Here is a 14,342-nt window from a genome sequence, read left to right on the forward strand (position 1 = left end):
AGAGAGAGAGAGAGAGAGAGAGAGAGAGAGAGAGAGAGAGAGAGAGAGAGAGAGAGAGAGAGAGAGAGAGAGAGAGAGAGAGAGAGAGAGAGAGAGAGAGAGAGAGAGAGAGAGAGAGAGAGAGGGAGGGAGAGGGAAAGGGAGAGAGAGAGAGAAAGAAAGAGAGGGAAGAGAGGAGAGCAGAGAGAGAGAGAGCGCAGAGTGTTAGCGTCCTCTGGCAGAACATATAAAAACTGCAGGGCAGAGACTCTACTCCACTCACCAGGGATGAAGTAATTATATGTACCGTTAATCTAGCCTCTACCGGGCTTCGGGAGGCGATTGGAAAGAGTAGAAATTGGCTAAATAGTGAGATAACATGCCGGGGGAGTTGGTCCGCTAGAAAGTACAATTTTCGGGTGCGGCAAACTGTTCTCCCTGGCGGACCAACTTTTTCAACTTTCCCTTCGGGGCATTGCTTCCAAATCTTATAATGATATTCCCAGCATAATACTTTGTCTCTTTGATGTTGATAACACAGATGTATTTACGTGGTTTTCATTGTTATATTTCAGGTATCGGCATCGCCATGTGCATCATCTCCGGCCTGGTGTGCATCTACTACAACATGATCATCGCCTGGTCCCTGTACTACATGTTCGCGAGCTTCACCAGCATGCTCCCCTGGCGCACGTGTAATAACTGGTGGAACACCCCGAACTGCGTGGAGACCTCCGCCGTCGCCAACGCAACCAACAAGACCGAGAACTACACCCGCATCAGCCCCAGCGAGGAGTACTTCCAGTAAGTCTCCAGTTTATTTGTTTATTTGAATGATCTCCATTAGTGAGTATACGTTTATACTCACTATTCTTCCTGGAGCCTTAAAAACACGTTACAGACTTATAACACAGACGTTCACTTGCTTATTGCTCCACATAAAATAAAATACAGTAATCACGAAGAAGGAAAACATTGCTTTTGCTCTGTTTCTTCTTCTTCTCCAAACAAATAAGGTCAATGGCCTGAACCAGACGTTTGTCATCGTGGCAAAAAGAGTATGGGCATGCCCCGGTGTGCGCTGGTCCAAATACATACTAGTACTGTTATTCACTAATCAAATGATTCTTCACTACGGACTCCAGGAAGAGTAGTGTGAAATTCACACTAATGGAGATCCTACACAAACAAACAAACTAGTACTGTAGCAGTGTTGGGCTACATTTTGTCAGGACAAAGCTAGAGTAGCTGCTTACCATTATACATGTACATGAAATGAACAAACTTTGATGGCGGATGTTTTTCCTTGCCTCAGTGAGCGTGTTCTGAAGTACTCCGTGGACCTGGGTAACGGGACGACCGTGCGGGGGATCGAGCACACCGGCACCATGAGCTGGGAGCTGGCGCTGGTTCTGCTGCTGGCCTGGATAATCGTCTTCGCCTGCCTGTGCAAGGGCGTCAAGTCATCGGGCAAGGTAGGAGTCAACTTCTGCTCTGGGACAAAAAGTACAGAAATGTACGCCAAAAAGCAGTTACTCAAGCAACTGGATATGATTTTGGAAACGGTCAGACGTTTCAGCTAGTATCCACTAGCTTTCGTCAGTGACTGAGAGACCAGAGGGGAAATGAGGGTTTATAAGCACAAACTATTGATTGATTAACTGCTTTTTGGCGTATCGTATTACCTGGATGTCTAACCTTCTTCGACGTACAGTAATGTAGTTAGTAGGATATTCATCAATCAGTGACTGTTTTAAAAGTCGTCTTGATCGCGGAATAACCTAGTCTCGCGAGGACACGAGACTAGATCTAGACTCTACTAACTCTAGTCTTACGTGACTGATTAACCTCTTCAAATATACTGTAATGTAATCTTTCAATTCTCATACTCCCTCACAATACGTTGGGTAGTGCTTTATATGAAAATTGTCAGTAAGGCAGGTTTTCTAAGCTGCTGGCATTCGTGTAATCACCTTCTTCTTCGTCTTCTTCGTTACCGCCCAGCCCTACATTGTAGGATTATTGGCAGCGGTTACGCATTGTTAATAACAATTGTGACCCGGAAAATCATGATAACGTTATTGTGACGTATTGTGTCAATGTGACGCCCCCTCTCGTTCCCAGGTTGTGTACTTTACGGCCACGTTCCCGTACATCGTACTGATCATCCTGCTCATCCGCGGGGCGATATTACCCGGGGCTAGAGAAGGGATCATCTTCTACATAAAGCCGGACTTCAATCGGCTCAAGGATTCGCAGGTGAGTCATCAAAACAGTCGTGGCATTCTCCTGTTGGTTGAAAGTCAACGTAGTCTTGGCTTTAAGAACCAGACTTATCAACTTTACTTTTAAAACTGTAAATACCCACAGTTTGTGTATTATGATTTAAAATGAGCTCAATGGCGTGTAAATACTAACGCAATTCAGACTTTTGTCTGCTATGTTTATATTGAAAAAAATAAAGTTTCAACCAAGGATTGAGGTGTTCAAAACTCAATCTTTCCTATCGCAGAGTGGAACTCGCTGTCACCAAGTACAGTAGGGGCATTGTCATTAGATAGCTTTAAACAATGTTTAGACTACAGTTAGATGTTAAGGGTTAGGTGTAACAAGTTGCTCGGTGTAACGTAGCCAGCTGTGGCCGCGCCGCGTGCCTGCGAAGCTGGTGTGTTACACCGAAGTGCGGTTATACTGGCTATACAGATACAGAACATAAGATACCGAAAATAAGTGCAGATTGTACAAGACTTGGCATTTTTAAATCGCATAGCGTGGAAGTCAGAATAGGCTTGAGTTTGAAATGTCACTTTGGCCAGTGTTGGTACCGCTACAGATAGACTAAGTGAACAATGTCGAATGCGTCAATGCCTTTATTTCTATATGTTCTTTTCGTGACGAATTTTCCCCGGTTTTCCAGGTGTGGTACGATGCAGCGTCCCAGATCTTCTACTCCCTGGGAGTGGCCTTCGGAGGAATCTTGGCCATGTCGAGCTACAACAAGTTCAACAACAACTGTCACAGGTACAGCCACTTCTGAATTAGCCCGCGCTAGTTCAAGTTCAGGTTCAGTTTAATTCGATCAACTGCCATGTACACAGAAATTGCGACATGAAATTTGTGGAAAGATACAAAGAGCTACGTCGTCTCGTTACGTTACGTTACGTTACGTTACTGTATGTATAGAACAGTTATTATGACCACAGGAATGTCAAAAACATGGAGACAGTTGTAATATTACTTGTGGATCATTCCTGGACAAAACCGTCTGAATCTAGATTGAACAAAGATGGTGACTTGCTAGTGTACATGCATGCCCCAACTTCCGTAAATGGTCTCCATCTATCCTAACACCACAACAATAATATCAAGTGTTTGTTTATGATTCCAACATTCAAACAGAACAATGCATACGCGGTGACGCACTCATAGATCAAGCGAAATATTCGAAGTATTTCCACAGGAGAGACCAAATACTGCAATATCTTATACTTATGATCCTGATATGTGTGTTTTAAAACAGATCGTGAACATATATCCGAATTTACTTTAAACTCAAGTCTTGACCAACATAACAAACAGTGTGTGCTGTGCTTTGTCTGCTCTTTGTTTATTTCAGGAACTTCCAATTAGTGACAACCACTACTCTTCCTGGAGTCCTCTTACATACATTATAAAACACAAACATTGTATAAAATAAAAAATGTGCTGTTCCACAGGGACGCTGTGATCATCGCCCTGTCCAACTGCGGCACCAGCGTGTTCGCCGGTTTCGCCATCTTCTCCTACATCGGCTACATGTCGCACGAGCTGAACATGCCGGTCGGGAAGGTGGTGGCCAGCGGTAAGGAAAAATAATCATAGCCTTCATACATGTACCGTGTACGTGTTGAAACTTTGTATCCAACACAACGCTAGACATGTGAACAATGCAATATGCGACGATGCCTTTCTCAGCTTTTGGATTTGCTTTACTACAAATATAGAGAAACAATGCGATCAAGTGAAGTTGGGCTTAGGTAAAGTGTGCAGCCGAGCAAGTACGCTTTTCGATTCGATGACCAAGATGCAAGTTGCTTTTGTTTCTATACACTGCAACAATCTAGTAACTAGTAATCGTTAGTAAAATCACCACTCCTGACGGCCATGATAGCCTCCAGTAGCCTGGTTACCCACCGGTTACCGAACCTATTATAGTTGCCGAGTCCTCTATGCGGAGAGGATGTAGGCCTCGGCAGCTATAATATGTTTGGTAACCAGGCTAAGCCCCCAGAGTACCACCATCGTGTGATAAAGAAAGAGGTTGCCTATTATACTACTTTTTTCATCATAAATCGTTACAACTGTTTTATCCCCAGGATCTGGTCTGGCCTTCATCGCCTACCCTGAAGCCCTGACTCTCATGCCGATCTCGCCTCTGTGGTCCATCCTGTTCTTCTTCATGCTGCTGACCCTTGGCCTGGACAGTCAGGTACAGAATTTTTTAATAGTAGTGTAAAGATCAATGACCATGATTTGGACGTCGTTTTGGTTGCATTGCACGCTACGACATTTGCCGGTGAGATATCAGTATAGTATAGGGTGTACAGAAAGTATGTAAACGTACGTCCGGTATAGGGATACCTAACCGACCCTAGCATCTAGCCTGGTTACCAAACCTATTATAGCTCCCGAGTCCTACATTCCTACAGGCTGTAGGACTCGGGAGCTATTTGCGGAGAGGCTGTAGGACTCAGGAGCTATAATCGGTTTGGTAACCAGGCTACCTAGCATTATCGACACGATGTAATCTCATCACGGCTTCAATCACGTTGTTTCCCCACAGTTCGTGATGCTGGAGACTATCGTGACCGCCCTGTCTGACGAGTACCCGACCTTGCTGCGGAAGAGCAAGACCTGGGTGCTGCTGGCCATCTGTGTCGTTCTCTACCTCCTCGGCCTGACCCAGTGTACCCAGGTACGTACGTGTGGACACATTTGACCGTCTACTGTCCTCTGACATTAAGTGTCGTGGCCTAAAACGCCCTATGTTAGCCTACATATCCATTGTCGATTTTTTTCTGGGTATACCAGTAGCGAGTGCAAGAGACCCATTGCAAAACTGATGGCATCTAGGCTAGGCCATTGCAGACTACGACGTTTGTTTTTTCAACCAAGTGCAGTTTTCTGATAGCTACTACGTTCTGATCTACTTGCGGTTGTAGGTCTCAGAAAAATGCTCATAGTTGAAATAAAAACGACCATTGGAGTCTTAAGACTCTCAGCAGGCAAGTATCGCAAGGCACTGGGTTTCTACAGCAATGATGATCTTGGTCGTAACAACCTTTGAGATTGTAGTTGAGTGTTTGTTTGTTTGTTTGTTTGTTTGTTTGTTTGTTTGTTTATTTGTTCGATCTGTGTGTTTATGATTTAGGCTGGAATCTTCTGGCTGGAGATGATGAACTGGTACAGTGCCGGATTCTGCCTGATCATCACCGCACTTTTCATGGCCATCGGAATCTCCTGGATCTACGGTACGTGTCTTGGCAGTACGAAATCATTTTTCCTCTTCTTCTACTTCTACTTCTACTTTTTCTTTTCTTCTTCTTCTTCTCCTTCTTTTTCTTTCCCTTTTTCTTTTTCTTCTTCTTCTCCTTCTTTCCCTTCTCCTTCCCATTCTCCCTCTTCTTCTTCTTCCCCTCTTCTTTTTCTTTCCTTCTTCTTCTCCTTCCTCTCCTTCTTCTTTTTCTTCTTCTTCTTCTTGTCCCTGTGTTTAATAGCCAGGCCAACCTCTACCTCACACCAGACAGTCTTAACTATATAGCTACACAGGGACGATGTTACTATAAAAAAGGGATATGTTTCGGTTTTATTATCCATGCTTATTCTGTGTTTAACTTTGTTTCACAGGAATCAAGCGCTTCAGCGCGGACATCAAGGAAATGATCGGGTACGAGCCCAACATCTACTTCAAGGCCTGCTGGATGATCATCTCGCCAGGACTGATGTTGGTGAGTGTCTGAGATACAAGCCTAAGCCTTTTTGTCGTGGTAGAGAACTAGAGATGCTTCAGACGTTCGCTCTTTGTGGCACTGCAGCAGTATATCGGATTTTGATAGCTCATGTTTGTTCTTAATTGTACCAGATACACTGGTATATAGTTGACCCTTGATCATACCAATATAATAAAGGCGTGAATACAATTTGTGGGTGATGTTTACCGAAGGAAAACATATTGTTTTTGGTACGTTTCGTCTTCATCTTCTTCTCCAAACAATGACCTCAATGACCTAAACCAGACCGACTGTTAACATGGTAACTAGAGTTGGGTTACATCATGTTGCAATTTTATACGCAGGAGGGATTTAAACTCCTGTCTGACCATACATATGAATGTGTTTGAATAAGAATTGACAGAGTAGACCATATGCAAAGGTATTAACGTTATGCATTTGCTTTGCAAATGTTATTTTTCTAGTTTCATGTTGAATTCTACTGATGTTTTTCTTGTGTTCCCCCTCCACAGTTTATCTTCATCTTCTCGCTGGTGCAGTACTCGCCTGTGGTGTATAACGGCATCGCGTACCCCAGCTGGGCAGTCACCCTGGGCCTGCTCATGGCCTTCTTTTCCATCCTCATGATCCCTCTCTTCGGCGTCATCGAGGTGTTCAAGAACAAGGGGTCTTTCGCAGAGGTAAGGTCTTCAAACTGCATACTGGCTCACAGGTTTAGTACTAGGATACAAGAGTTTTCTTTTACACAACCAATTCTCTCAACTAAAGTGCCGACGCGTCCGTGTCTATCAGACACCTACATCGGCTACATAGCGTCGAGAAGCAGAACTCCAGTCAGAAGCTCTGACAAACGTGTATACTCTACCAACCTGAAACTATTTTCGAAAGCTTAGTACTTTACACGGCTTTCCTCACTTAACTCAAGTAAGAATGAGTATTGTCCTGTCCTGTATTTGTCCTCTGTGTTGGCGGCGGCATAAAATGTGTGCCTTTACCATTTCTATTCATGAAATGTTGGGATAAAAAAAACATTCTTTTATTCTCCGTTTACTCCAGCGCTTCCGTAAGGCCATCACTCCCGATGAAAAGTGGGGCCCGGCCATCATCAGTGGGGAGCAGAAGGAGTGGAAGAGTACGGAGGGCCTGGACAACCCCGCCAGCACCATCTACGACCCTGTGGCGATGGAGAACGGCCGCACCGGCGACCAGCCGCCGCTGTACGACCCGCGCAGCATCAACCGCTACCCGCTGTACGATCCGCGGAGTCTGCAGCAGGACCCGATCCGCAATGGTGGGAGCATCAACGATACCTCCTACAGCTCCAGGCTGTAGATACGTAAACAGCGCTACAAGAAGTCCAATCTTTAAGCACAGATTAATTAAAGCATGCGTAAATGTTGACAAGAGTGAAAAGAAAAAGTTAACCTTTACGTATCCTTTAAGGTGCGGTTAAGCACAGATTAAAGCATGCGTAAATGTTGAGAAGAGTGGAAAATGAACCTTTACGTATCCTTTTAGGTGAGCTTAAGGATTGGATTTCGTGCAGGCAGGTCTGTGGAGTTAGAAAATGTGTGTGGATACGATAGAATAAGATAGAGTAAAAGTTGCGATCCATCAATTTATGTTGAGGCCTACGGGAAAATTTTGTTTTCTGTTTCTCCATCAATTTATGGTAGGTTTGTTTCAAGGCCACTTGAATGAAGTGTAAAGTTAGAAACTTGAGCTGATACGATACAATAAAATTTGCGATCCAACAATTATGGACAGTTTCTTTAAGGCCACGTGGCCAGAGCACAAAATGTTAACCAGCTTTGAAAAGAGAACGGCACGGGATTTGATACGATGGACGTAATGTTTATAGAATATATACGTTAAGATTTTTTTTTGTTATGCATAGTCCAGAAAGATATGATGCTTTGTATATTTTCTATGCAGCTTACCATAGTATTATAGCTAAGTTTCTTCTCCATGCATATTGTCCCTACATCAAGTGGTTTGTGGTTTGCATACAGTGTAACCGAGAAAAGATCTGAAAATCGACACTCTTCACTACCAAAGCATGATTACCTTTAAGTGTAATAACATGAAACATGAGCCACAATGAACACAACTTGCAATAGCAAGATAACTCTATGTGATTGGCGCGAAATAATCATCTAACCGACAGCACCTCAAATCAACCTGTTCCTTCTATATGCATTGTATACCACGTATTTTGGGTGAAAAATAGCATTAATATGGACAACAAACTGTTACGGTTATTATTACACTTGCCACTGTATGTCAGAAGCATTTTGAAAATGTTTTAACAAATACAGTAATACAATATTCGCTTTTATCTGTATATATGGACTTCTATCGAATCTCAGACATAGACTTGTTGTGTACCTGTACATTTGATTGGGCAGTTTGATTGAAGATCTAGCTTGTTTCGCAAGAACTGAGGAATTGGGCCGTGTGGAAGTTTGGACGAGCAATGTACTGACAATCATGTCTTTAAAACTATGCAAGATTCTACCTAATGAGACAGATATAACAAATACTTTATGTATACAATATTACTTAAAACTGTAATACTGCCGAAAGCCCGTGGCATCATATAAACTTCTAGTTTTAAATTGGAATCGAAACCAACCTTGATATTAATAGTTTTTTTTTTACTATAGGGATATTTCCAGTTCTATCTTTCAAAGGAGGTATATTTTAAGAGTTTTATAACTGATCAGAGGAGCTGAATATATACATATAAATATATATTTCCATTGCACAATGTACAGTTACCTTTTCTCCACAAATACGAATGTGGCTGACACATTTCTAACGTTTGAAAAGATCAGGTATTAGGAGAATTTGAAATGATATATTTTCTGTGCGTGTCAAGCCTGTCTTGTCGGTAGATCCCGGCTGAAGGTAGAGATGTTTCTATAGCTCCTTGTTTTCATACATTGCACGGTGAAGTTTTATTCAATCTGTGTGTGTATCTTGTTCTAGGTGTTAATTTGCTGTTGTACCGTCAGCCTTTACTAATAGTGTGTGTTTTTTACGCGGTCAAATGAGGTGTATCATATTCAAAGATAGATACCGGAGCAAAGATTGTATTAGCTATCAATACCAAAGAATAAAATTCAGTGAGAACTGAGTTTTGGGCTCTAGTCTGCTTTTTGTGTCATACTGATGTTCCGATAGCCTCTACCAGGCTTCGAGAGGCGGCAGGAAAGAGTAGAAACCGGCCAAATAGAGAGATAACATGCCAGGGGAGTTGGTCCGATAGAGAGACCTGTTTTCGGGTGTGGCAAACTGTTCTCTCCAACCGACCAATTCCTCTGGCATGCTATCTCTCTATTTGGCCTATTTCTACTATTTCTAGCCGCCTCCCGAAGCCTGGTAGAGGCTAATGTTCCGAGTTGGTGATACTGTTCGGTTTGCCCACTGAGGTTCGAAATACAAAATACACTTTGTTGATAAAGAAAAGGGACGTCATAGCAGTACTCGTACAGTCACTATCTTTCGACTGGACATAACGCGTTTGCTAACTGTGTGCGTTATTAAAGAGCTTACACCTGCAGTTTCATTTTCACTCGCTACGTGGCTAAATCAAACAACTCCTCACCCATCCTTTGAAAAGTTTGTGTAAAGACCTTGGTTCGCTGAGAAGGGTAGACCGACACGTAGGTCACTCAATTAACATTCTAATCAATGGATACTCATTTTTTTGCCCAATGAATTCTTTATTACCTAGAAAAACCAATCGGCCCATAACAGCAAACACGACAATGTATCACTCACTGATGACGTCAGGTAAAGGTCATACAACTTTTATAATTCGTCATCCCGAACTGGACCGTTTCAAAACATCGTCGACGTCACTCTTCAAAGGGTCATTTAAATGCGGACTTATATTTTCGGTACATTATAACATTAACCCGTTATAAACACAAGGCAAGTAAGAGATATATTTTTCACATGCTAGACTATCCCCAATTTACTTACCTAATTTTTTTCTCTCCGAAACTGGCGAAGCTACATGCTAGCAAATGATGAAATTGATGACATGTTATCGTTTGTATGGCCCATTTGCTGTTTTGTTATTTGCTGTTTTGGTACTTGTTGCTGTTTTGTTATTATCATATTGCCATTGTACGTAGCTTTCTTTGTCAGTGTTGGGGCTAAGATGAGCAACCTGCTAGAGTTGCCCACCACTGTGTCCTGTACGTTTCTATGTTGTTAAAAAAAAGATGTCTTGGGGAGCGAAAGATCTGTAATAGCAGACTACCCCCTGTTATTGCAAACCTGATTCAAACCAAGACGCCCCCGCTTCCCGTTCTCAAATTACATCTTTAGTAACTTTAGATCATCGTGCCCTGAAGTGGGCGTACCGAATAATCAGTGACGACATTTGTGCCGTGATCGATCAATATGGGGGCGAGTTGTTTTTCACTTGCAATTTTTTAGATGCGTCATAGACCCGGGCTACTGACCTTGCGGAACGTATAATTTCACCAGAAAGAAAACTTTTTAAGATAAGGAGTTTTACGTGAATGAATGAAGATTTATTTTGTACAATTTTGATAACAGTTACAAAACGTCATATGTCACAGAAAATAAGCAAGTAAGTATTATAAAGTAAGTATCATACGGTACTGTAAGTATATTTTGAGTAAGTATATGTCACAGAAAATGAGCACTTTACAATGAATAAGAACAAGCTAGTGAGAGCTATCATCTAGTACATTGTATGTAGCTCCGACTTCTTCTCGCTTCTTTGTAATGATGAAAATGTAATAATACGTGGTGAGCTATTATTTTAGCAGCGCAATATTCTTCTAAGTTCCATAGCGTGATCTTGAACTTGTAATGTTACGAATTTGCCAAAAGGTATGATCCCTAAACAGCTTTGTCCTCCTTGAGTTAACGTAATGCTGTGGTAAATATCTGGATTTCAACTACCGATCCACTGAACCACCTCCGTCCGGAAGCGGCAAACTGTTCTCTCCAGCAGACCACTTGGCATGCTATCTCTCTATCAGTATTTGGCCGATTTCTACTCTTTCCAGCCGCCTCCCGAAGCCTGGTAGAGGCTACATAAAAATACCTTTCCCTTCATCCGACCCCCACCCCCAAGTTATCAATGGTATCGCCCATCTGGCCCATACCCATGATTTCCCAAGGGGTGACCTCTGTACGGCGCGCATGCAAATTCCGCCCGCCACAGCCCGCCTCCATTCCAAGAAAACAACTCAGCATTCCAGCATTCCAGCTGCAGCAAGGGGAGGGGTAGGAGGTCACCTACACGACTTTTCCAGGGAAGTTTTCAGCCACAACTAGTCTAGATCGCTGTCTGTGTGTGGTACTACGTTCAAGATGGGATGCAAGATCGGGAAGGTTTGGCCCCTCAACTTTTCATGCACGTGACGATTATGAATGATGAAAGAATAATATATAGTTTGAATGTTTATGCTCTTGCAGGCTAAGTATTAGCCTAGTGTGCTGTGGGTCTGGCACCCCGGCTAGCTAAGTACAGGTCATGAATAAACAGGGAAAAAGACTACAGCAATAACTTACTAAAGGAGCTTCTATCAATAGAAGCTCCATGGAGGTATGCCTACTATTAATGTGATCAATGTGACCAAACTATTAAACATCCACGTGGGTTAAACTTTGGATACACAGCGTGAACTAAAAGTGATGAAACGTCACAGAGTTGGAATCTTCATGTATAAAATTTATGTAGCGCGGGTATTTCGTTTTCAATACGTTTCTCTGCTTCCAACATCTGTTGCAGATACTATAGGTTACTAAAGGTTAGATCACTCAGTGGAGGGTGTTACAATTGTCTTGCAAATGATGATCACGCCAACCAGGAAAGCTCCTTGCGTCAACGAACGTGTTATCATGCACACAACAGTCACTTCATGCTGTTTTTCTGTGCTCAGTCACAAACACTGTAGAGCTACAAGTAGTGCATATGGTTTCAATTATTGCAGTGCGACTGGCTCTAAATAGAGAGCATAAGAGATATTTGCTAGGTCAGAATATAATGTTGTGTGTGTGGCCAAGCGGGGAAACGAGACAATCATCACAGGAATTCAACAGACTAATCCGTTTGCATTCACTGTGTACAATAAAAGGGCATCCCACTGAGCAAGCTTTGCGGGAAATGCCAACTGTATTTTCTTTCTTGACCTCTGGTACTCACGTTTCATTCTCCACACTCAGTCTAGCCTCTACCACTAGTACCAGGCTTCGAGAGGCGGCTGGAAAGAGTAGAAATCGGCCAAAAGAGAGATAACATGAACAAACTCTCCCAGCAGACCAACTCCCCTGGCATGTTATCTCTGGCCGATTTCTACTCTTTCCAGCCGCCTCCCGAAGCCTGGTAGAGGCTACACTCAGTCCTCTTGTCATTTTTGACCCGTAATAGTTTTAATACTAATACGTATTAAATTCTTCCTGATCTCACCATGGCGGATGTTTACGTTACCACTGGTGGTGATTACGTGTCGAATCTGGCACCAGGAAGATAATGAGGTCATCGATAATTTCCATCTGTGGTTGACCTTGTAATTTGATCCGAACCCACCCTGCGCTACGGGGATTCCCCAAGTTTGTTAATCGTTCGTGTGGCCTTTTCGTTTGATTGAAATTATTACATTGGCAAAGGCCCCCGAAGCCACCATGAACTAGCCTCTGCCAGGCTTCGGGAGACGGCTGGAAACAGTAGAAATCGGTCACCCGGGTGCGGTAAAATGTACTCTTGAGCGGATCAACTCCCTCAGTATATTATATGCCTATTATCTCTCTATAATTTTGACCGATTTCTACTCTTTCCAGCCGTCTCCAGAAGCCTGGTAGAGGCTAACCATGCACCACTCCTAGAACGTGATCTAAACAAGGAAGTGTAGAATCAAAAGGTCTTGATTTTAAACCTCCTTGATCTAAATAAACACTTGTTTTTTTAATAGAAAGTTTATTGCAAATACTTGCCCGAGGGCTAATTGCAGTTGAAAAGATGATTGTTTTTGATTGCCAGTGTACAGGCCCACAGGGGGTACATATCTTTGTTAACCCAACACCCAAGTGGCAGACTACCCTCCAAGCAGAGGTTTGGGTTTTGGGTTATTTTTGGCGTCTCTTCTTTGCACTGGAAATGTTTTTCATCCCAACCCCGAAAAAAAATTCCAGTGCAAAAAAGAAACCCCGATCGGGTGTTGTGTTTTAATGCAAAAAATAAACCATTGATATATAAAAAGCCTAAAAACACGCCAAAAATAACCCAAACCTCTGCTTGGAGAGTAGCGACAGACGACAACTACCATGGCAGAAATCTTGTACTTGACCTTTGTACTTGGCAACAGTGTAAAGGAATGTAGCTGGAGTAGACAGGTACAAGACTTCACGTAGTTACAAGGCAGAGGTCAAGTTTACTCATATTTCTCACTGTCAGCAGAAATACATGGCAGTACTGTTATACATGCCTTTGCGTGACGTTCTGTATCTGTATCGGTATAACCGGCATAACCGCCCTTCTGCGTAACACACCAGCTTCGCAGGCACGCGGCGCGGCGGCAGCTGGCTACATTACACCGAATGACTTGTTACACCTAACCTTTGAACATCTAACTCTAAACATTGTTCAAAGGCTAAGCTATCTAATGATAACGTTGTACATGAGTCGAAGATGTCAACCTCCAATCGAAAAAAAAAGTTACGAGCTTCCATCCCAACATCACAACAGTGTTCAAGAATTCATTCTTTCCTAGAACTAGAACTAGAACTATCGCAGAGTGGAACTCACTGTCACCAAGTACAGTAGGGGCATGGTCAATAGATAGCTTTAAACAATGTCTAGAGCTAGAAGTTCAAGGGTTAGGTGTAACAAGTCGATCGGTGTAATATAGCCAGCTGCCGCCGCGCCGCGTGCCTGCGAAGCTGGTGTGTTACGCCGAAAGGCGGTTATACCGGCTATGGAGATTAGTCATGAGTGACCCTTGACCTCGATGTAGATCTCCCAGGGGATTTGTAACGAAACACCCGAAAAGACAACGACGAATCGAAAGCAGATGTCAAACCTGCTAAATACTAGTGGTTGTCCTTCTTTGGTAGACGTTACATGTGCAAGAGGACCCCGTCGCAATACCAAAACCCAGTTGGGTTCCAGGGAAAACTTATCAGTTACCGGCTTTCAATCCGGGTGGCCCGTAGTCGAAACAGTCACAGTATGTGGTGGACCAAATGTGGGCAGGTAGCCTGGAATCCATCCCTACAAGCTGGGTATGGGTGACTACGTAGCCTCTACCAGGCTTCGGGAGCGGCTTGAAAGAGTAGACATTGGTCAAACATGTCAAATAGAGAGATAGCATGCCGAGGAAGTTG

At 43.1% G+C, this 14,342-nt stretch overlaps 2 protein-coding genes across 3 annotated transcripts in view; both read left to right on the plus strand.

The window, feature by feature from the left end:
• LOC109470696 (sodium-dependent proline transporter-like) overlaps window positions 1-7,589 on the plus strand; it is a 23,552-nt gene extending 15,963 nt beyond the window's left edge. For both annotated transcript variants that reach the window (XM_019769726.1, XM_019769727.1), the window contains exons 4-14: window positions 555-783; window positions 1,295-1,454; window positions 2,104-2,238; window positions 2,897-3,000; window positions 3,696-3,820; window positions 4,335-4,447; window positions 4,802-4,933; window positions 5,390-5,489; window positions 5,866-5,966; window positions 6,482-6,649; window positions 7,026-7,589. In XM_019769726.1, the coding sequence (XP_019625285.1) occupies window positions 555-783; window positions 1,295-1,454; window positions 2,104-2,238; window positions 2,897-3,000; window positions 3,696-3,820; window positions 4,335-4,447; window positions 4,802-4,933; window positions 5,390-5,489; window positions 5,866-5,966; window positions 6,482-6,649; window positions 7,026-7,301 (1,643 nt within the window). In that variant the 3' untranslated portion in view covers window positions 7,302-7,589. The remainder of the gene's footprint in view (window positions 1-554; window positions 784-1,294; window positions 1,455-2,103; window positions 2,239-2,896; window positions 3,001-3,695; window positions 3,821-4,334; window positions 4,448-4,801; window positions 4,934-5,389; window positions 5,490-5,865; window positions 5,967-6,481; window positions 6,650-7,025) is intronic.
• Window positions 7,590-11,284: 3,695 nt separating this feature from the next.
• Window positions 11,285-14,342, plus strand: part of LOC109470698 (sodium-dependent proline transporter-like) — a 34,226-nt gene continuing 31,168 nt past the window's right edge. The window contains exon 1 of the mRNA XM_019769730.1: window positions 11,285-11,351. Within this exon, the coding sequence (XP_019625289.1) occupies window positions 11,331-11,351 (21 nt within the window). The 5' untranslated portion in view covers window positions 11,285-11,330. The remainder of the gene's footprint in view (window positions 11,352-14,342) is intronic.

This window comes from Branchiostoma belcheri, unplaced genomic scaffold, assembly GCF_001625305.1.
Source record: "Branchiostoma belcheri isolate BF01 breed outbred unplaced genomic scaffold, Haploidv18h27 scaffold23, whole genome shotgun sequence".
Lineage (NCBI taxonomy): Eukaryota > Metazoa > Chordata > Leptocardii > Amphioxiformes > Branchiostomatidae > Branchiostoma > Branchiostoma belcheri.